The sequence below is a fragment of the Electrona antarctica genome, assembly GCF_951216825.1.
Source record: "Electrona antarctica genome assembly, chromosome: 2".
NCBI classification, from domain to species: domain Eukaryota; kingdom Metazoa; phylum Chordata; class Actinopteri; order Myctophiformes; family Myctophidae; genus Electrona; species Electrona antarctica.
Window position 1 is genome coordinate 41786109 of NC_136807.1, and position 25084 is coordinate 41811192.

Consider the following 25084-nt stretch of genomic DNA (forward strand, 5'->3'; position numbering starts at 1 on the left):
GAGAGGGACACTGCACGCACACTGTAGTGTCACGAAGATGCCAAAAGCCAGGCGTCTCTTCCTGGTTTTTAGACAGCGGCTTCCACTTGCAAGTGTCTCTGGTTTTCTGGCCGACGCAGCATTTTGCCGCGTGGGTGGAGCTTCATTTCCATCCACCAGCTGTCTAAAAACCAGGAAGAGACACCTGCCACGAGCAGATTTGTTGCCACGCCTTGACGCTCAAATGTGCTTACACTGAGGGGGGGGGGGGGGGGGGGGGGGGTGGCTGGTGATCAACTTTTATTATCTCAGACACACATTCATGTTTGAGGGGGAAAGGGCTACTACACACTCTCCGACAAAACTTTGCTCGCTTATGACCCTATAGTATGACAGGAAATTTCAAGAAAGAGTCTTGTGTAGTGTGAAATGTACAGAGCCGCCACCTCCCCGCCACACACGCACGCGCACGCGCACGCGCACACGCGCACACGCACACGCACACGCGCACGCGCACGCGCCACACACACACACACACACACACACACACACACACACACACACACACACACACACACACACACACACACACTATAATTCCCCTCTCTGTATAGAAATACATGGAATGGTTTGCGGGGGCAACGGGACCGAACCTCTGAGATGACAGGACTGAACCTCTAACTGAGGCGACCGGGCCGGCCCTATCTAGGGCGACCGTTCGGGCATGCTTTCCGAACTTTTCAAGGCGACTGGGTTTTGAGGCTATCGTATACTGTTAACGTGCAGTGTGCAGCTGCCCTACAGGCCATCATACTAGATTATTCACATTCTCTTTCAGTTGAGTGACTATTCATTTAGCTATCTCCATCTGCTCAAAGGGAGGTATTGCTCTCCTGTCGAGGGCTATTGTGAGTTTCAATCATTGCTATTATAATCACACATCTGAGTTATGGCTGTGATTTGAAGCCACTCTATTCCGACTTTTTTCCTTTGCTCATCAAGGCCAAAAGCCAAATATTATTAATTCACGGTTAATGGTAAAGAAAAAAAAAAAAAACTGCTGGGTGATCTTTTATTGATGCAGCTGAAAGTCAGCGTTCTGACCATGAATAATTCATTTTGGGTACAATTAGAGTGTGTGTGTGCGTGTGTGTGTGTGTGTGTGTGTGTGTGTGTGTGTGTGCTCGTGCACGCGAGAGAGATAGTTGGGGGGTGGGGGGGCTCTGCTTTGCATGCATGCATGCATGCATGTATGTATGTATGTATGTATGTATGTATGTGTGTGTGTGTGTGTGTGTGTGTGTGTGTGTGTGTGTGTGTGTGTGTGTGTGTATGTATGAACAGTACAGTACAGTACAGTACAGTACAGTACAGTACAGTACAGTACAGTACAGTACAGTACAGTACACGTCACGTCATGCAACAAAACATAATCTGCACATAATTATGAAAGAACCATAATGGACATTTTATTACAAATATATACATTTGAAAATAGCAGATCTGCATGCTTACGTGTTCCATTGACACATCTTTTAAACAAAACAAAATAATAATAATAATAATAATTCTGCACAATGATTACTTTTACTTTTGATACTTTAATTACCAAAATTACTTTTGCCCTTTTATATTTGAGTAGTAAAATGTTGAATATAGGACACTTACTGACATATTGTATTTCTACATTGCGGTATTGCTACTATTACTTAACCACACTACTGTGCAGTACCGTTATCACCTCACCTCACCTTAACCACACTACTGTGCAGGACCGTTATCACCTCACCTCACCTTAACCACACTACTGTGCAGTACCGTTATCACCTCACCTCACCTTATTAACCACACTACTGTGCAGTACCGTTATCACCTCACCTCACCTTATTAACCACACTACTGTGCAGTACCGTTATCACCTCACCTCACCTTATTAACCACACTACTGTGCAGTACCGTTATCACCTCACCTCACCTTATTAACCACACTACTGTGCAGTACCGTTATCACCTCACCTCACCTTATCCAGACACAAGTGGCCACATGAATTAACTCGCTTTAATTGGAATCAATAACATAGTTTCCTCCGGCTTACCCATCACCAGTGCAATACAGAGAGGTGTGGGAGGAAGACGATACCAGGTGTGGTTATTGACTTCTGTTAATCAAATCTTTGAAACTCTACTGAATGGAGAGTGAAGTTGATTAAAAACATAAAATGCACGTACAGTAACTAATTACGGGTATTCTTGGTGCTGTAATTGGGCAGCTTTCTTAATGTACATTCTAAAATCAGTACTGTAATTTCACTTAAGTTGATTTGTCTTGTATTGTACTCAACTACAGTACTTTTGAAAAGGCAAGAATTACAGAGTAGCCTACAGTGTTACACTGTTTCATTACAATCAGGAGGATATTACATCTAAGTATATTATTGAAGTTTGTATTTTCCCTTGTAGGGCAATCTTTGAGAAAGCTTTCTAATGAAGAAATGCGTCTACGTAATACTACGTGGAAAGCGTCTACGTAATACTATTGGTTATCATTGGTTTGTTGGAGATTGGCAATTCGTTTTTTCACCCACACGCTATTATAATATAAATCAGGCATGCCCCACCTCTCTCTCTCTCTCTCTCTCTCTCTCTCTCCTGATCTAGTTTGGGAGAACAGAGGTGATAGACAACACACTAAACCCGGACTTTGTCAGGAAGTACATCCTGGACTACTTCTTTGAGGAGAAGCAGAACCTGCGTTTTGACGTGTGAGTAATTCTGTTTGATCTGGTCCCTCTGAGGATAAACATGTGTGAGTTTCAGATGCACCCCCTGCTACGGATTCAGCTAAAAAAATACTCTCTTCTTCTTCCTCCAATCTCTCTCTCTCTCTCTCTCTCTCTCTCTCTCTCTCTCTCTCTCTCTCTCTCTCTCTCTCTCTCTCTCTCTCTCTCTCTCTCTCTCCCCCCCCTTCTCTTTCCCTCACTCGTCCCCTGATTCACTCCTCTGCCATTTTCCGACCGACTCAGCTTATCTCTCCTGAGGAATTATTCATTGGCACCGTGATCTCGATTGTCATGTGTGAGGGGAGAGTCGTATAAGGATGATAAATATTTCATATAAAGTTTTATACTCAATCTCCCTGGCGCTAAGCAAAGCAAATGATCTCAAACCAAAGTCCCATGAGAGTTGCGCAAGCACTCGTCCTGCCCCAACTGTACTTGCACAAAGCTGCCTATCTTCATTTTAAAAGGTCAAATCAGCAAGAGGAGGTGCCATGAAGGGTGTGTCTGAGATTGGAGACAGACTTTAACTCTCCACTCAACACGCATTCCTCAACAAGAAGTGTAGACTGATGCCACATATTCGTGTCAGATTCTGTCCCCGATTTTGGAGAGCCCTAGTCCACCCATTACTGATGTTTTGACCGATATTTTGTAATGTGATTGTGATTTCACGTTAAAATAAAATATAATAAATTTAAAAATACATTAAAAGAGTAATATAAAAATCACGGCCCCCTCACACATTAGAACACCAGAACCATTAAGGATGGGTGTTTTCAATGAATGGTTAAAATGGAGTTTGAAGTTACAAACATGTTTGAAAGTGAAATATCCCTTTAAGCCATTTTCAAAAACATTAAAAAAAATATGCAATATACAGCCTTTGTATATGGCTGCAAGGTCGTCGAGGCTAGAAAGGGAAATTCTTAGCAGAAACCGATTACCGAATATAGGAAACAGTTGGCCGAATTCCGAATATCCGAATATGATTAATATTATATATCTTTTTTCCTACCATTGCTGTCATGGCCGTACCTTAAAGCTACCTGATTTATGGCAAAAGAAATGGTTATGGCAAAACTTAACTTAAATAATAATCACTATTATGGGTCCATAAAACATTTTTTCCGCTCTTTTCAATGCATTAATTGCATACACTATTCGGTGATATATTTCCTGCCTATTCGGGCCAAAACCGAATAGGCCGTAAATGCATTTTTAGCCATTTTCTGCCGAATATTTTCTGCTGCCAAATATTCGGTGCATCACTTAAGGCAAGTGCAACGGCAAGTTTGGAGACTGAATATACAGTAGATAGTCCACTGTTGATGTGCAAGGGCTGAGAGGATCCTAATGATGACGATAATTCCTTTGATACCCTATCATGATATAAGTGTGAGTCAGCGGGAGACCATCCCCTAAACAATTAGTGTTACTCATTTAACCATCTCCCTTTTATCATTGGGGAATAAGGATGCACTTAAATGAGATTTAATTACGGCACTTTTACAATAACCTTCAATGGCAGATGCTCTCTTCTCTTTACTTCATGACACTGTTGTTTCAATGTGATCCCCAAGCACTGTGATGGAATGATATTAATAGAATGCTTCCCTTAATTAACTGTCACCTTATAGATTTTGCAGACATCCATTTGTCTCCTGGCTGAAACAATGCCTGCATGTGACTGACAGGGACAAAATGTTTGCACCACAGGGTCACAGTGTCCGCGACAGTTCGTCTTCTATCACAGTTAGTAATTAAAGTGTTGGAGTGACATCGTGACATCGTGACTCTTGCTGGGCCTTAAAATGTTTGCTTCGGCTTGCCTCTGTGATTTATGCCATCTTGTGATTTCAGGTATGATATTGACTCTAAAAGTCCAGATCTGGCAAAGCATGTAAGTGATAAACATTATATTGTATTTTGCCCTTGAAGTCATGTCACTTGATCCCTTGTCGTCTATGCATGGCATCCATTTTTTGGTCTTATGCAATTCAAACGTTTGTGGTATAGTATATTTTGAAATAAAGAGTGAATTGTGCCTTACCTTCCAAAATGTAATTCGCATCTCTCCATCTTCCACCTGTTTGTACAGTATTTGCTATCTTTTCCAATACAAAAAGAAGCTTTGCCTTCAATATTATATTTGGAAATGAATAGTCCTATCTCCTAAAATGTCATTTCCTTTTCTCCACTTCCACACATTTGTATTTGTATGATGAAGTACTGCATTCCTGTAGGCCTAGGATATCATGAGTTTGATTTGTGTCTTGTGAAAAAAGCAAGGCCTTATGTTATTATCAAAGCTTTTCAGAAATAATTAAGTATTCTTCAGTTTAGTATTTCAGCGTGCACTGTATAACTAATCGTCAAGGCAGTGAGTAATCAATCAAGAAGATTTGTATTTGTGTCAACGTTCTGACATGAAGGGACAATACATTCTATTAGAATGTAGACAAATGTATCCTTAGCAAAGCAACGGAAAAGAAAAATGTATGTTAGCATCATATCTCACAGTAAAAAGCTTTGATAAACAAGCCATTACTCATACAACACACACACACGGCAAGAATATATTTGCAGCCTTTGGTTTGCATACTGCCAGAGTATTCGTCATCGTGCCCATTTATCACTGATGCATTTATCGTTGCATATTAGAGCCCGACCTACAGTGTGCTGGATTTGGGGGTCTGATAGGGAGTAAAAAATAATTAAAATAAAAGTATAAGAATAGTAATTATATATATATAAATCAAGTTTAACATTACACTTTATTGTCAAATGCAAGTCAAGTGCAATGTACTATACTTGATTGGGAATTTAATGTACGTGTAAATTAAAAATAAAACATATAGAACAATATTTTCCTGTAAGGTTTTCATATCGGTGCATATTGAATGACATACAGTGAGAGATATGTGATACTTTACTCGTATACAGTACACAGTATCTGTGATAAGCCTTTCATATGCCTTTCTACTGTAGGCCGACCAAGCTCTACTGCATATTCTCATTGGCATTTCCATCAAACTTTCCTCATGCTGAAAACAAACTGATGCATATGTATGTCTTTCTCTCTACACTTCTATTCTCTCGTTGTCTTTACTTCTCTCTTCTCTTCTTCGTGTCTATCTCCAATGTCCTCCGCGTTCCCTACATTGTTTTTGCATTTTGCATTTCTGCTCTTCCACACTATCGCTTCTTTGCTGTTTTCCCTTGCACTTGTTTGATGACAGTCTGGTATTGTGTACTTGTGCCTTATGTTCCATGATATGCTCTGTTGTGTCAATGCTGCTGCCTGGTGTCTCTCTTCCTCCTTCTCCTCCACCCTGGAAGCCACCCGACTTCAACGTACGTGTCTGCTTTAGGACTCCTAATTTATCAATCTACAATGCTTATAAAGCCTGACCTATGCTTTGGCGGAAAATGACATGTAGGCTAGCTCAACAAAAAAACATTCTCAACTGACAAGTGTCGATGTCATGTATGTCATGTCATGTTTTGTCGAGTGACTATTCTTTTTCACCAAAGCGTAAATTAGGCTTTAGGCCAGTGCTTTGATACTCACCGCCTATCCTTCCTTGTTACTCTGCCCTTTGACCCCCGCCCAAACTCCCATCCTTCTTTTCCTCTCTTCACATTTCTCCCCTCCATGGCAGGACTTCCTGGGACAGGTGTTTTGTACATTGGGAGAAATTGTGGGCTCACCTGCCAGCCGTCTGGAAAAGCCCTTGGGGTGAGTTTGTTTTCTCATTTGGCTTCTTTTGTCTAATCCAGTGATTTTCAAATCCAATGGACAAGTCAAAATTTCAAGGCACACCTGTAATCATAGCAAAAATAGCTTTTCTACACTACAGGCTCACAACATGTTGCAGATGCAGATTTGATGACGCTATTTTGGAGAACTTGTGAAAATAAATGATTACACAATTACATTTCCCCCCTAAAATCAGGACGCTATAGTGGTTAAAGTGGTTAAAATATATTACACCTAATATTACATTTTTAGGGTAGGCAGAATGTGGCTCTGCAGTGGGAAATGAGACAGTACTGATTCAGTTAACTTTTTGATGACAGTCTGGTATTATTATCTGGTATTATTAACTGATTTAGTTAACCTTTTGAATTGTTGTATATATTACAGATTATGTATATAGTATATTACAGTAAATATGTAGTTGTCACAAAATCCAAAGGCAAACCTTGACTTGTCTCACGGCACACCACCACTTCGCCTCGGCATACTGTTTGGGAACCACTCTAATCAGTTTACAAAGGAATACCTCATTACTCATTCAATCTAAGACGTTTTCTTTTGGCGGGCTGAATTGAACTCTTATCAAGCAGAAAGGTAATTGTACTTTGACTTGTCAAATGCTTGAGTTCCTCCACTGCACTCTGCAGATAATGATAACTTTGACAACTCTCCCACAGCTTTTAAATTGTGCTTTAATCAAACGTTACAGTCCCCCTCCTATTCTGCTTGTTCCAATGCTGAGATGATGATATATGTCTGCCATCTATAGCCATCTGTAGAGTGCATTACGTTGTTATATTAGGCTGGCATGCTCAGATGGGAATGGGTAATTGAACACGACCAGGGGCTTCCTCCATGCAATTACTGTCATTAAGGAAGCAATCTGCCATGGTGCATGGATGGAAGGCAGCAAGAGCACACCGCAGTATCATACAACTTCAACATGAAACTATGAGACGTGTGTGTGTGTGTGTGTGTGTGTGTGTGTGTGTGTGTGTGTGTGTGTGTGTGTGTGTGTGTGTGTGTGTGTGTGTGTGTGCGTGTGCGTGTACCTTTCTAGGCACAATTTCACAGTATGGGTGTGCATACTGTAGGTGTGTAGTAGTGTAGTGTGTCTGATTCTGTGTGTGTATTTACATTATTTTATATGTTACTGTATATAATGTAACATTATGTATGTGCCAGTTTATATAAGAGAGACGGAAGAGTGTCTCTTGTGGAATTGAGCCGTGTGTCACTTCTGTAGCAAGCAGCACGTGTGATGTGTCGTTCGACAAAAACAATTTATTTTCAACTGTGAGTGCTATTGTGTGGGGGTTATTATGGAACTGAAAAAAGTTTTCATTTGAAAATACATGACTTTTGTTGAGCAACATCAAACACAACTTTGTTGCTGAATAATGCTGTAACTGAGGCTTAGCTTGTCACAACATGCCATCAGCAGTGCAGTGGAAAGAGCTAACACAAGTGGTCAACCACAGATCACAGCCATTGCTGATTCGGAATTATGTCATGCTTTCTATCAACACGAGTAAGCAGCAGAGAGAGCATTTTCAAGTTTTCAAGAGTTGTCTCAAATGTTCAATCAATCCTTTTGTGAGATGCTTTAATTGGCTACAATAATTCCAGTGCCAAAGATAATAATTAAACTAGAAAAAGTGCCCTTCCGGGCACAGGTCTCCACCAGGAGGATAGGAATGTGTGTGATGTTTGGCAAAATGTTTAGGAGTGATATAAACATGTTTGTTTGTTTGTTTTTTGCAACAATTTTCCTCATTTTGTTGAGGAAATGCAGAGCCAGATCACTCATAGCATCTCTGAGGATAGAATTCTGGATGAGCAGGACATGTGCAGCATTTTGTACAAAACGGGCCACTGTACAAAAGGCAATCTTAGCCAATCAGTGTAGAATCTGAGAAATCAAACAGACTCGTCTTGATCACATGACTACAGAGATCATGTATACCGATTTGCATGAGATTTGGATGAAATCTTTGCGACTAATATAAACAATGTGTTTTGCAGAAATCGGCCTCATGGTGGCGCTATAACCGGCAGATGTGGAGGGATACAGGGAAAATGTTTTTCCATGGCCTCTAGGGAGTGCGCATACAAAGTTGTACACAGATCGATGCAGTTATAGGTAAAAACAGGAATTGCCCTGTTATAGCGCCACCATGAGGCTGGTTTGGAAAATAAATTGTGTCATGTCGTCCTCAGCCTAGTGGAAATGTGCGTGCATAATTTCACGGAAATTGCACACTGTGTTTGTGATTTGTGGCATTTTGTTCAAAACGGACCAATCATGTGAGCTTTGGAAGCGAATCTTAGCCAATCAGGAAGGAAGATGGGAAATGGTGCAGATCCGTGTTGATCACATGACTATGGAGATAGTGTATACCGAATTGTGTGATGTATGGATAAAATGTGTACGAGTAATCTACAGAAATGTATTTTGCCTAAATCGGCCTCATGGTGGCGCTATAACAGGCCGTTGAAGAATATTTGGGGCAGAGGTTCGTTGCATCCAGGGAGTGTGTGTGCAAAGTTTGGCATGGATTGGGCCAACGGTGCCGGAGATTAGCTGGTAACAGACGGACGGAAGGAAGGACGGACGGAAGGACGGACGGACGCACACACACACACACACACGGACGGAGTGCAAAACATACTCTCTCCCCATGCCTTCGGCCTGGTGGAGACAATAACTGGTCTATAAATGACTGTAGCACTCACGCCCATTGTGAGCAAATACAGTATGTCGATCGGGCTGATCAAGAGCATGTTGCCAGTCACACTTGAGTAACTACCAATTCATCTACCATTTAAACAGATCAATGACATAGCAACAACACTACACACCGGCCTCTCCCAGCTGGAGAAAATCAACCTACTCCACTTTGAGAATGCTGTTAATGTCCAACACCATTTCCCTTAGACTTGACACCAAGCTCATGAACCTAGCACTCAAACTCAACTGTGCTGTTTGATCCTGGGCTTTCTGTCAGAAGGACAACAGGTGGATCTAAACCCCCCCCTGACCCTCAGCACAGAGCGGCGTGGTTGGTTGCCAAGTTTGTTGACATGACAGTGACAGGCGTGATCAATTCAAGTCAATTGTATTGTGCCAAATCACAACAGGTTGTTTCAAGAGACTTAATATAGAGCAGACAGCATGAGACCCAACATTGTACCACCCTGAGCAAGCATTTATGCGACCGTGGCAGTAAAAAACTCTAGGGTGGGCTGCCATCTGCTTTGACCGTGTTGGGGAAAGAGAGAGAGGAGAGAGACAGAGAGAAAGGGGAGACAGAAGGAGAGACAAGCAATAGCAACAATAGCAATTATCAACAGTAATTATCACAGCAATAAGTAGTACTGTACAAGTAGTAGCAACAGCAGTGGTAAGAGCTGACAGCAATTCACAATAACTAAAGGTTTGGTCCGCTACGTTTGGGGCGCTACACGGCTCACACACCCACGTCGCACTGCCGATCTGACCAATATCTCTGAGTCAGAGGGCCCTATTTTGCGCGTCTTAAGTACCAGGTCTTATGACTTAACTTAAGACCTGGAGGCGTGGCCCATGCTGTTTGGCTATTTTGAGTGGCCAAATCGCATTGGTCACGCCTCCATGTCTTAAAGGGTAAGACCACTTTTTTAGAGGTTTTGGTTGTTTTTTTACCTTATAATGGGCAAACTAGTCCATTCCATGAGTTATTTCTCTCTGTTGTGTTGTTTATTAGCAATTTAATAAATAAAAATACCAGCCCATTGACTTCCATTGTAACGGGGAAACAGCTCTCAAAGTCACTCTTTTAGCACATAAACCAACGCAACAAAAGCTGATTCTGACAGGTTATCACAGGTTATCACATCAGGAAAACGTCTTTTAAGATAGATTTATAAAGTTACTATTTTAGTCGGAGATATACTGAAGCAGTACTACGGTGTCCCCAACTCTCGTGGTGACGAGGTTTCGTTTGTAAACAAGTGAGGGTATAGGGAGGAAAGGGACGGTGGAGAGTGGGAGGGGGAGGAGAGGGAAAGGGAGAGAGTGGGGGGGAGAGGAGAGGGAAAGGGAGAGAGTGGGGGGGAGAAAAGAGGGAGGTGATGGAGAGAAGTGCCCTAGGCAGTCCAAGAGAACACTTAACCTTGCTCTCAACGTCAACAAGACTGCAAGAGCTGATCTTAGACAGGAGGCCAAGCAGAGAACACACCTAGCTACAAAGTCACTGGCACAGTGGCAGCAGGCTGCTAAAGAGCTTTCTCCCCCAGACAATTAGACACATGATCAAGCTAGCCAAAAAAAGCTTGGAAAATGCTAAGTACAGTACCTGTATCTTGCATGAAATACCATAAGACTCTATTTTGGGTGGATATTTTGTGTTTCGGGCTTAATAACTAAAAATGCCCAAGGGATATCACTGGGTACACTCTTGAATTGTTAAGCTACAAGGCTACAAGAATCAGTTGGAAAAAAAACTTTATCTGACGAAACCACATTCAGCCAAAAATCAGCCTTCCGCTCCCGGACTTACATCACATAGATGCATGTTAAATGATTTCTCCATATAAATAATTGATCAAGAGCCAGAACTTGAAAATGTCTTCTAAATCTAGTCAACAGGCCTGGGCCATGGCTCAGTGGTCCAGGCACCTTGGCTGGTAATCCAGTCTGGCAGTGTGCCGCGGGTTCGACTCCCGATCCCGACGGCCTTTACTGCATGTCTTCCCCCCCATCTCTCTCCCCATTTCCTGTCAGCCTCCTGTCTGTCCCTCCATAAAATATATAAAATAAAGGCGAAAACCACAAAAAAAACATTAAAAAAATATATATATAGTCAACAAAGCCTGCAGTATAGGCTATACAATGTGGATGACATTATTTCAATAAAGTAGAAATACGAGGGAGAAAGTTGAAACAGCTATCAACTTTAACGACCGTCCCGTTCGACAGAAGTTGTGATGTAATGTATGGTAAGACTACAGTGATTAGTATTGCCATCACCTGGGTGGGTGAGTCATGTTACTACCGGTATGTGTTCACAACACAGCCATGCAAAATAACAGCTATGATGACGAGCTGTCGAGCTGACGAAAACAGAGCCGATGCAGAAGCAGCGCGGGCACACACACACACACACACACACACACACACACACACACACACACACACACACACACACACACACACAGAGACGGGTGCTCCTGTCCATCTTTTCACCACACCACCATGCTTCTCTGTGTGAATGTGAACGAATGAGTGAGGGCGAGGCGATGACTTTATAAACGTTATGCTGAAAATGTGGGGATTGTGAAATCAAGCGACTACCTCATATTTCGCATGTTGTGCGCGCACTGCGCGGAAATATGTGATTAAGATTTTAATTTGTAACGAAAGGTGTCCAATTTTAATGTAGCAGATTAAAAGTACGATTTTTTCCTTGTAAATGTAACAAAGTAAAAGTAAAAGTACAGAAAAAGAAAAATACTCAATAAAAGTACAAATTCTCAAAACTTGTACTTAAGTACAGTAACGAAGTAATTGTACTTCGTTAATTTACACCACTGCATATTACATTCATAGTTCTGCAACTATAGCAACAAGAAAGATGCATTCTACTTGATTTAGATTTTGATCTCTTTTAGCCTTTCGGCTAATCTTCCAAGAGTCCAGAAATAAATTAAAACATTACAGAATACATTATATTACATTACAAAATAGTACATTGCATTTCAAAAATACATTTCAGATACCTAATCCTTAACTCATACAACCGCACACACTCACGCACACACAGGCACAGAATATGCCTGCCCACAGACAGATACAGTTCATTCACCTATCTATAGTGGACTATGCATGGCAGGGTCGTCCTCTTCCCTGAGCCAGCTGAAAACCTGACCGCATACCAACACAGAAACTAGAACTAAAAAAACAAAGCTAAACAGAAATCACAACATAATAGTGAATCAATAAAAGCAATCCCAGCTATAATGATGAGTTCCATAATTTAACTGCCCTAAAAATAAAAGATCGGCTTCCCATACTAGTTTTTATTTTTGGTAGAACATAAATATCTTTGTGTCTTGATCTTGTGTTGACCTGAGGTTTCTCGCAAACTAATGTTAATTTATTCTTTATGTTTACTGGTTTATTATATGTTTTTATTTTAGAAATCAATGCAAGAGACTGTTTTCTTATGCATTCAAGTGCTGTGGGCCATCCCATTCTGTTATGCCGTTCACCCGTGTCTGTTTCATACCCACAAGACCATTCTAGCTGCTTTGTTTAGTGTGATCTGCAGTCTTCTCATATCGGTCTGAGCTGCGTTGCCCCATACTGCACAGCAACAGTTTACGTGACTATAAATCAGACTACGGGATATTAGCCTCAACGTCTCTTCAGATAGAAGCCCTGCAATTCGCCCAACCATTCCTGCCATTTGCATTACCTTTTTAGAGATATCTGTGGTATGAGCTGTCCATGATAAATTATTTTGTATTTTAATTCCTAGTAGTTTTATCTGTACCCCTCCATAAGATAAGTTCCATGGCCCTAACCTATTTCTTTTTCTGTTGGTGCATATGACCATATTCTTAGTTTTGTCAGTGTTCAGTACTAATTTGTTATTCTCAACCCATTTAACAACGTGTTTAAAATAATTTGCCAGGTGCTCGTGCAACTGAGTTTGTGATTCAGCTACTGCAGTGATGGTTGTGTCATCAGCGAACATGTGTGCATTTGAGTTGGTTAGTACTAATGGAAGTTCATTTGAGTTGGTTAGTACTAATGGAAGATAATTTGAGTTGGTTATAGTACTAATGGAAGATCATTTGAGTTGGTTAGTACTAATGGAAGATCATTTGTGTATATAATATATAATAGAGGACCAAGACAACTCCCCTGTGGAATTCCACAGGAAGTAGAACGAGGTGAGGAAAATGAGCCGTTGACATACAGACTGCTTCCTGCCATACAGATAGGATTTCATCCAATTGATAGAATTCTGACTGAAGCCATAATGATTTAATTTTTTTAGAAGAATTGTGTGATCAATCAGATCGAAAGCGGCAGTGAAATCTAAGAGTAAAATGGATGCAAGTTTACCTTGGTCGAGAGCATTCAGCCAGGTATCCGTCATGTCAATGAGAGCTGTTTCAGTGGAATGGTTTTTACGGTATGCATGTTGGGCACGAGTTAATAGGTTATTTGTTTCCATGTATTTCCATATATAATCACTAACTACTTTCTCCAAGATTTTACTTAGGGAGGAAAGTAGGCTGATTGGTCGACTATTTGGGGCAGTAAAAGCGGATTTACTATTCTTAGGAATAGGGCAGATTTTTGCATGCTTCCATATTGTCGGAAACCTTGTTGCAGAGAAATATCAAATAGGTATTTCACAGGTCTAGCGATAAATGGGGCAGCATATTTTAGTAATTTATTGTCAATGAGGTCATGCCCTGGAGATTTGTTTTCAGGGAGCAACAACAACATTTTCACAATTTCACCAAAAGTGAAATATGTCTGGTGGTAAAACAAAACTGCATTCTTTCCCCTGCATAATCTGTGCATCTATATTTCCCACCAGTTCTTCGTTTGAGACTTAACAATACGAGAGTGACTGCAGCTACTGTAAGCTTACACCAATCAGCAGGTACACAGTACAGTATGTGACTCCCGTTGGAGACCCTCTAGTCTAAAAGAATCTTCTTGAAATTGTTTTTCATTCGACGTGTCGCAGACACTTTGTCACCAAATTATAGATCAGACCTAGCCTGGAAGGCATACCATTTTGGCATTTTGACACAGAGGATTTTAAATCTTTATCAGCTTGTAGAGCAGAGCTCTAGAGCTGATCATGTATCAGCCAGCTCATACTTCACTACAACACTTTCTCCCAACCGGAATAAACCATGCTAAACTGTGGCGTGTTGGGTTTTCAACGGCAGATGCTTTAAATACTACTAATTTAAAAGTAGGCGTCATGGCTTGCCAGATCACAGGCACAGATCATTGTTGCCACTCGACAAGGAACGCTACTTTAGAAAATGAAACAAGCTAGAGTCCGATTGGAATGTTTTCCTTGACTGCTGGACATGATGATGAACACAATGGCCTGATATATTCGCAGAGACACTTTTCCATAGATATGATCACTGAAAGTTATCATAATATACATTTTAAAAAGCCATTAATTCATCAATGATGTTTATAGAACACGTTTTAGTGAATTCCAAGTAGGCTACCGACACCATTCGTTTTGACCGCACATTGCCAAACGATGGCTCCGTGCCAAGTTCCAACTGTCTCTAAACTACTTAGAATTCACTACAATGTGTTCTATAAACATTATTGATGACTTAATGGCTGTTGGTTTTTGATATTACGTTAAGTTTAATTGATCATATCTATAGAGTGTCTCTACCAGGCAATTAAACACTGTGCCGCGGTAACACAATGTTTTGTAACATGGAGGGAGATGGAGAGGCATATCTCCGATTTCGGTGGTGCTTATGCTTGTGCAACTTGATGCATGCAATAGTGCATGCAAAGTATAAAGAGATAAGGATACTCTGACTATAAACCACTTGAACCACAGGTCCCCAGCATAAATAAACCTACAGCAAAATCTACAAACTCACACGTCGCAAGTGCTGTGAGCTCATGGTAGCTCTGGACTCAAGTGTTTTACGCACATTCTCCATTTACAATCCTTACGGCTGGCTTATGCCTACACAAATGGCGGGCGGGTATAAGTACCGGTATCTTCTGTATTGTTTAATACGTTTTTGGCCATGCGCTTTCAATTATGCGCCCCGATTGGTTGGTGCATTATAACTCTGATAAAATGGCCACCGATCGGATTAAAACGCTTTTTATTGAACAATGCGGAAGATACGGGTACTTCTACCCACCCGAGGAGGATCGTAACATCCGTGGCTCTGTGGCGAGCACTTTATATTTGAAATCTGAACATGTATGTAGACGTTAACGTTCTAAATGGGAAAAGTGCGTAAAACAGGTTGAAGTTCCGCCATGACAGACCAGCGCCATGATGTGAACCATGGCTAAATCGTCTCGTAAACGTAATAACAAGTCAACTTTCCGAGGGTGAGTGTTCCAGATGTCCTGTTCCTGGCTGTCAATATTTCTATCATCCAACAAATGGCTCTGAAAGTGATCCAAAGGATCGTACGCTATTATAACTCTATGGGGAAGACCATTGTCTTTACCCCGGGCTAAAACCGGATGTGACGTTTGTGGGCGTTCCTGTCTACCTTTGTGTCAATGTATTCAATTCTTCTCTTCTTTTCACTTTTTGCCCATTGGCTATTTGGCAAGCCAATGGGAAGGCAATGGGGGGGAAGGCTGTTTCCGTAAGGTAATTTCCTTTTCCCTGAGTTTCTGTTGCAAGCTGTTTTATAGTGACTAGTCATTTCTTAAAGTTTTTATGAGTGTAGTGTAGTAATACGCTCCAAGGTGAAATCTAAATAATTGATGTTAAAGTTTTTCAACTGGCCGGCCAAATGGGTAGTAGTTATACCGTATACAAGTGATATTACTTTAAATGTGCATGTATTTATGATGTAATTCTCATGCCCATCTCCCTGAATGGCTGATTTGACCCGTGACCCCCCAAATGTCTGCCTTGGTTTTGAGTTAGAAGACTGCCGCTTTGACAACGCCCATCCCATAAACCTCTGCCGTGGGGGGGGCTTTCAGTCTGAATAATGAAGTGAAACGAAATGAAAATTCAGACTGAGTGTCAGGCTAGCTTTGTAGGGCAGTATAATAGCTTTGGCAGCATCTCTATCCACCCTGGCATGAATAGTGGCAGTGGATTATAGACTTTATAGTCTGCCCTACAGTGCTGAAAAAGAGGATGCAGAGCATTATGGACCCTTTTCCACAAAAATAACTTTGGTTCTAGAACTGCCGTTATAGATTCTTGGAACCTTGGCGCTTTCACGTAACCGGCGGCCATTATATGGTTCCAGTTCCAAACCAACTGTCAGGGTTCTGAACCAGTTCATTTTCAGTGGAAACTGGTTCAATATTAGGCGGGGGAAAAAAAGAACTGAACCGGTTCAACCCTGGTGGAAAAGGGGCCAATGAGACAATGTTCACAATGATCATATCATGCACCAAAATTAGCTGATCTACAAGCTCACAACACATGGCAGTGCAATATGTTGTAGATGCTATTTAAAAAAAATGAAAAATGAAACTCCCTTTTGCTTTCAAATAATTATTTGTAATCTTCTGTTTCTCTTAAAATGGTGGTCAATCCTGTGATATAGCCTATATAATTGTTCAGTGGTGTTTAATGGCGACATGCTTCATGGAATCTGACATTAGAGTGGCTTTCAGCAGTGGTGGGGCTATGAGGAGTGGCCACTCCAGGGACCGACGAAATCTGTTAACCATGCTTAAATGAACCCTCCGAAGGCACACTTGCATCCAATGACCTGCTTATGAAACACATCAGTCCCCACTTACTGCACACCACCTCTTGTGTATTCTCTCTCTTTTCCTTCCTTCCTTCCTTCCTTCCTTCCTTCCTTCCTTCCTTCCTTTTGCCGCAAAATTATATGTTTTGTACATCAACTCCCTCTCTCCCTTACAGTGTATTGGGTCTCTTTTTCCCTCTGTCATTCTTTCTCTCCCTGCCCCCCATGTTCTTCCTCTTATTTTCACTCCACTGTCTTGCAGTCTCCTATTATTTTTACTGCATGTAAGCAGAAACAAGCTAAATGAGCTGGGTTAAATACTTTCCCCAATTACTCTGAAAGTGGGTTCCATTATACTCATGGGGCAGAATCAGTAAAATGCCTGCTTCACATTGTTCCGCTTGCAATCTTCTCCAAATATGTCAAAGTTACTGGTAACTGCTTGATTTGAATTACCCTTTCCACTCCTGAGACTATTTGTGAGACTATTTTTCCATTTTTTAAATGTGTAACAAACCACGCAACAGAGCTGAATGTCATCTTTTATTGAAAAGACGCTAATTGTTACCCATGGGTATTGCATGTGGGAGAGAAGCATGATGATAGGTAACATGAGTTAATTACAGTGAGAGTAGTAACCTTTTATGTTGGTATGGGAAATTCTACAAGTCACAGGAGCATATGCATGCAATATTATATACCATGTCAAACTAATTATTGTGGGCTGGGGCTCAAGTAGCGAGTCCACTATTGTTATTGCGACCGCAGGTCGCAGTTAACTATGCAATTGTTAGTATCGTTGGTTACGCCCCATATATGGTCATGCCTCGTCAATATTAAGCCCATATGGAGATCGGCCAGCAAGGCAGCAACTCATCTGACCTCAAACCTCAAACCCTTAGATCTGACCTGTTCTGTCCATAATGTTGTTCCTTCCCCATCCATCCTTCCTCTTCGATGTCTCTCTTTTGACTGACACCTGTCCATTTAAACTCTAGACGGGCCTGCCCCAAAGTTATTAGTGTAGCCGCGCCCGGCAGCCAGCGAAAACTCAGCTTTCAACAGTTCTCAACAGGCCCCAAAATTAAGGCCCGGCCCTACCTGGGCCCTCATCAAAACCTGTACACTCAAGACACGCTCCATGTGGCCTGGGAGAAAGATCTTGTTATAACAATTGATGATGATAGCTGGGAATCATATCTTAACACCATACACAGTTGCTCCATAAACTCCAGACATCAATTGATCCAATTTAAGGTAATCCACAGGCTGCACTATGCCTGCACTAAGCTACACTAATTTTATCCCTCTGTTTCTCCACTATGCTCAAAATGTAACTCGACAGAGGGATCTTTAGGACATCTCTTTTGGTCCTGCCCCAAACTAACAAAAGTTTGGAGTGACACAAGTTTTTCTCAGACGTATATGACCGTGTTATCACCCCAGACCCCTATTATGCTATTCTGGGTGGATTTCAAGACATCTTTCATTCTATCTGACATCTAAGTAATTTCTATCTCATTAACAACATAAAGCTATACAGTATGGCATGGTTATCATAAAAAGGAATATTCTGACCCATTGGAAAGGAGTGGAAGTACCCTCTTTTAAGTTTCTCTTAAAACGACAGTATTTGACAGAATGTGGCAACCGTTTTTCATTAACAGGCTGAAGTATGTATGTACATGAGTATTTTATTTTATTTTATAAAACTCTTAACTGTGATCTATTGTATTATTATTTTTCTTTGTGTACGGTGTATTATTATTTTTCCTTTTTTCCTTTTTCTTTCCTTTGAATGGGGGGGTGGGGAGGGTTTGTGTGTATATGTGTATGTGAAGTGAATGTTTGTACAGTACAGTATGTCTTGTCATTAAACTTGAAAATGTATAAATTACATTTTAAATGTTTTAATTTAAAAGACACGCTCCATATAGGGCCAGTACAGAATGCATGCATGCGTGCGTGCGTGCGTGCGTGCGTGCGTGCGTGTGTGCGTGCGTGGTATGTGGTGCGTGCGCGCGTGAATTGATTGATTGTGTGTGAATTGATTGATCAGAATATATCATTTCTCGTATGACGATTTTAATTTAATGCATGCATATCACTTTGATGAGCATTAATTCATTATGAGTATATGAGTAACAGCAAAATCAGCCAATAATAAACCTTCTTTAAATTGCATTGATTACTGTATTATATTAACAGTATACTACACACTACATAGTATTACATCAGTTTATAATATTGTACATATTTCCACAGTAACAGATGGCTAACTAACTTGTCACTGCAATTAGCAGAGCTAGGATGGAAGTGTTCTTAGAGAAAACTGGAGCAGCATGCAGGGTTCGTTTGTCTCATCTTGACTTCAGAGACTCACAGCTCTTTTTAAGTTGTTGGTTAATGAACTTGGCTGCCTGACTTGAGGCTACACAGCGGCTGTTCTTTGAGATGGGGAAAAAAAGAGGCCCTCTACAGATTCGAATAATGACTGGCGCAGAATGCATTTCCTGTCTTTCCCCCAAAAAACTGAAATCCTTAAGGTACGGTATTCTAAAAAGACAAAAGACAGCAGTGGATTTGTTTCATTTTTAAGTGTGTGTGTGTGTGTGTGTGCGTGTGTGTGTGTGCGTGTGTGCGTGCGTGCGTGCGTGCGTTCGTGCGTGCGTGCGTGCGTGCGTGCGTGCGTGCGTGCGTGCGTGCGTGCGTGCGTGCGTGCGTGCATGTGTGCACCATGTTTATTGCAGTTTTTTGAGCATTCTGTTGCCTTGCTTAATGCCAATTTTGGCTCCAAGGCTGGTCATTAACGAAGGAACACACAGTATGTCTTGCAGCTTAGGTTTGGATGGAAAACATCCCAACCTTGCTGATACACTGCTGCACTGGTACATAGAAAACGATCAGCGTTTTCTGGCCCTCAGAAGTTTATATTCCTAATTGCACTACTTTGACTCCGTTATGACTTGAAGGTTTCACATGCTAGATCAATAAATCACTCAGGGCATGACAGGATATAAAAATAAGTGTTTTATTGTAATATATACAGTCATTTTAGGGCCTAGGTAAACACTGTGGGGAATTAACGTGAAGCTTGGTTGGTATTCTACCCAATTATAATAATGGTAAATCACCAAGCAAGGGCAACCGATGTCTGCTATCTGTAGTTGAGCCATGCTGATTGTTTTGAACTTTGAGCAGACAGTATTCTTTCCTGTCAAAGCCACAGGGTATCATCTCTTGGGAAGGTGTGAAAGCACCTTTGCTCCTGCATCTGCCTGCAACTTCACTGTGCTGTCTCAGCTCAACACCTATATTATTAATCTTCTCAGTAGTCACAGCAGCTCCGTCCGCACACAGACTGTGATCTAATAGTCAGTCTGGGCTCCCACAGAGAGAGGTCAAGGCATCCCTGTGTAACATGATTACAGATATGAATGCGATCGCTCACTATCCACGTGCCGCGTAAGGGGCTAAAGGTATAGCCTCTGGCCTGCTGACACTGAGGAGATATGAGAGAGGAGAGGAGTCTGTGATGTGATGTTATGTGTCCACTGTGGCAAAGTGGTATAAAATGCCTTCGACCACCTCACAGACTTAATATCTGCAGCTGCCTGTCAATGGGGTGGGCATATGCCTCGACCTCTAATAGAGTGGGATGTTCTGTTTTTACCAGGGGAAGATTGAAAAGGATGTAGGATAGCTTGCTGTGTCCCCTGCATGGAATTGGGCAATTGAAAGGTTCTTGATGGCAAGAAAGGGCAGCAGGGAATTAATTTAGCCAGTGACTTAGAATTGTCTTGGTGTGGGATTGAAAGGGAAATTATCTTTCTGACTGACAGCTCCACTTAATCTGCTCCTTCACAGTCAGAACAAGAGCCTGCAGGTGGCTGGTGAATGCCTCACCCATTTAGCACTGAATCAAACAGTCCAGCCATATACTGTGGTCATTAAAGCTCTGTACGGTACCATCGTTAAAAACTCCCAAAACAATCATATTAGGTTACTGAAACACTATATGGAATATTGTCAAAATGTCATTGTACTGTATAGGATTGAGAGCAATTAGTTTGTGAGGAGGCTCTGGATGTCTGCTGTGCATCACATGCCGGTAGATTAGAATGGTTATAACCGTCAGCGGTAATATAATAAGAAGAATATATAGGGATAAGAAAACCTGAAACTAAGGAAAAATACCACGGCACTCTTCCTGCGAAAAAAAAAGTTAAGGCTCCAAGAACAGTCCATAGATGAAAGTTAAGGCTCCAAGAACAGTCCATAGATGAAAGTTAAGGCTCCAAGAACAGTCCATAGATGTCCAGTTTAGGGATCTTTGAGCTGTGCCTCCGCTCCATTACGCAGCTATGTGTGTGTGTGTGTGTGTGTGTGTGTGTGTGTGTGTGTGTGTGTGTGTGTGTGTGTGTGTGTGTGTGTGTGTGTGTGTATGTATGTATGTATGTACAGTATGTATGTATGTATGTATACTGTATGTATGTATGTATGTATGTATGTATGTATGTATGTATGTATGTATGTATGTATGTATGTATGTATGTATGTACGTACGTACGTACGTACGTATGTACGTGTACGTACGTGTCCCAGCGCGGACACCCCCACACCCTAAAGTGGCCAGTAGAGTACAGCACAGCGTAAAATGGCACTACACTACAGTAGTCTGGGCACGTTCGCTCCGGGGACCACCCAGGGACCACCCGGGGACACATAAGATTCCCAGCTTAGTATTTGGGAAGCTACACAACAGAGTGATAATGTATTCTTAATGCATCTGTCAAGGGTTTGGCGTTGCACTGATTCCCGCTTATTGTGATAAATGCCTTGAAGGTAGAGGACTAGCTATAGGACCGTTCAAACAAAATAATTTCTCTACTTTTGTTTTCATTGTTTGGTGTTTACAGTCCGTCTCTTTCATCTGTAGATAAAGCTATTCTTTATTGTCTGTTGTGTTGTATACTATACATGGAGGGTGAAAACACCAACTGTCTTTTTTCTGTGCCATATGGTGTGCCTTATTTATTTTTGTTAGAAAATCCCTTGTATCTTGTATTATTCCTATCGTCAACATAGCTTACGCAAAGTCAAAGACTAATACATGTATTTCACCTATATTCAAGATTTGTCTGGTTTTCGGCAGGCTAAATTGACAATAAGAAAAAAAAGTGAAATGACACCAGCCTTATCCTTTAATCCCATATAGAACCATCGTCCTCCCGTAAAGGCTTCCTCTTCCTCGTTGTGAAACAGGTGTTCTGAATTCTTCTTTAATCCTGGGGAGATGAAGGATTATGGTTGCTTATCAGTGCTGTATGAAGATCAAGGGGATTAGAGGTATAATCCCATTTGAACCCTCATGGAGTTTTGGTACTCCGTCATCTAATTTTCTTTACCATATTCTGCCAACTGCCTCCAAACTTTTACTATGGCACAGTGCCGCGTCATCAACATATAGCCTCTACATTGATTATTTAAATTTAACTCAGATCAGTGAGACATTCTTATTTAGAATGATTTCTTGTTAATTAAAAGAAGCCCAACATCCACATAGTGGGTGGAACATTAGCCAAAAATAGAAAATGACCCCAGGTTAATTTGTACACTCTCAGAGTTAAATTAACACTGTATAGTGTATTGTATAGTGCACTCATAATATTGAGCAGACGCCCCTTAACCTATTCTTACATGCATGACACGTTGTGGCATGGTTAAATGTCACAATCATTCCTCATCCTAATGACCTAACGTGGACAGTTCCAACTGATTCTCCTCCTCCTCCTGATGACGTTGATCTCACCATAAAGAGTACAAGGATTCTGAAACACTATTTCACTATGGCAACCTCCTCCATAGAATAAATAATACAAGCCATAGATTTAGGCAGAATGTCTGTAATAGGATGTGCCATGCATGACGATACTCGGTGCTTGATTTCTCTCTCTCTCTCTCTCTCTCTCTCTCTCTCTCTCCTTTTCTTTTTTTACACGAAATATATGAAACTACGGTAGTCCGTACCCATTTACGGGTTAAGTAGGTTAATAGATACATTAATCTTACACATTTTGACGCCAACTCCGTCCTCAAATTTTGAGCACGGAATATCTGCCACTTATATATAACGGTGGTCCCCTGTGGCACACCCGATATGCGATGCTCAGCCAATCACAGCGCAGAATGGCACACCTTCCAACCAATCACAACGGCCATTCACAGCACCAATTTCCGTCCACTGAGTAGAAGGGGGAAATCTCATTATGTCTATCTGCCAGACTGCTACTTATCTGCCAGACTGCTACTGTATAACGGGTATCCCCTGTGGCACACTCATTATGAGATGCTCAGCTAATGACACACCTTATAGCCAATCACAGCGGCAATTTTGGCTCCATACAAGAGCATTTTTCGGCGCCACAAACTTAAGGCTCACTTTTTTGCCCTCATATGATTTGACAATATGCGGTGAAATCACAATATGTATTATATTGCCTATAGGCAACCTGCACTCCCCAGGATTGCATTGTCGATGCCTCTGTTCAAATTCAGATCGATTGTTCGATTGCTCCCACCACTGGGGATTTGGCCTCAAATTCCCGCCACTGAGGATTTGGCCTCAAATTCGGCCACAAATTCAGTGCCAATTCTGTCCTCAAATTTTGAGGACAAATATTTTGCGGCGTAGACCTCCCATTCACTTACAACTTCACACTTACATTCACTTACAACTTCACACTGAACTGTGTTCATTTGGAAATAACTAAAGTGTATCTGTGTAACTAGTGCATAACGAGTGCATAATATGGTACTTTGATAAGAGAAAAACAATCCTATCTGATATTACAATTGGCGTAATAAGGGCTGGCGGGCGGGCTTGTGTTTGTGCTATAAGTTGATTATATTATATAATTTATATTATAGGGTTATAATGAAGATTTGGCATTGCATCTTCTCACTCCTCCTTCGCTATACAAACTTTGATTGCAATTGATTAACTTGATTTGAATTTGAATTAGTTCTGTTGCTTGCTGGACATGAAGACTCATAATTTGGGGGCATTCTATCATGTTTTTAAATGTGTATTTTGGTGTTATTCTAACATTGGCTTGAAAATGTAGGCATTTAGCAGACAATTTACAATTTACAATTTAGGCATTTAGCAGACGCTCTTAATCCAGAGCGACTTACATTAAGCAAAAACAAAAAGCATGGCATACATCACATGTATAAAAAGTAGTTATCATGAATCATGCGTAAACTAAGAACGTAACAGTGGAGTATCTATGTAAACTATACATACTATACTATATAATATATTATACATGTGTACTATAAAGTGCTATGACTACATAAAGTGCAATTCTAGAGCTGTCTACATAACAAGCTATAAGTCTGTTTAAAATACTATCTAAGTCTACATAATGTGCTATCTAAGGGGCTAGGCTAGGGCAAGTGCTACGGGCCATGGTGGAGTCTGAAGAGGTGGGTTTTCAGACTACGGCGGAAGATTGGGAGTGAGGCTGCAGTTCTGACTGCAATGGGAAGTGCATTCCATAGTTTTGGAGCCAGAAGGGAGAAGAGTTTGGGACGTGTGGAGCGTTGTCCCGGCGTTTTTAGTGAAGGTACCTCCAGCTTCCCTGCGTTGGCTGATCTGAGTGAGCGGGAGGGTTTGTAGGGTACGATCATACTTGTGAGATATGGGGGGGCCATGCCTTTGGTTGCTTTGAATGCCAGCATCAGAGTTTTGTATTCTGTGCGGGCAGCGACCGGGAGCCAATGGAGCGAGCGGAGAAGGGGGGAGACGTGTGAGAATTTTGGCTGGTTGAAGACCAAGCGTGCTGCGGCATTTTGGATCAGTTGGAGGGGCTTAAGTGCACATGCCGGTAGGCCAGTAAGGAGGGAGTTGCAATAGTCAAGTTTTGACAAGACTGTTGTCTGGATTAGGAGCTGGGCTGACTCCTGGGTGAGGAACGGTCTAACTCGTCGTATGTTGTAGAGTGTAAACCTACAGGATCTAGTGACAGCTGTGATGTGTGTTTTGAACGAGAGCTGACTGTCCAGGACAACACCAAGGTTCCTGGCTGTCGGGACAGAC

The 25084-nt window shown here is 41.4% G+C and overlaps 1 protein-coding gene across 1 annotated transcript in view; it reads left to right on the forward strand.

Moving 5' to 3' along the window:
• Nucleotides 1–25084, forward strand: part of cpne5a (copine Va) — a gene marked incomplete at both ends in the record, with an annotated part of 93659 nt that overhangs the window by 21168 nt on the left and 47407 nt on the right. Inside the window, 3 exons of the mRNA XM_079492584.1 lie at nucleotides 2638–2741; nucleotides 4620–4674; nucleotides 6422–6498. Coding sequence (XP_079348710.1) covers nucleotides 2638–2741; nucleotides 4620–4674; nucleotides 6422–6498 — 236 coding nt within the window. The remainder of the gene's footprint in view (nucleotides 1–2637; nucleotides 2742–4619; nucleotides 4675–6421; nucleotides 6499–25084) is intronic.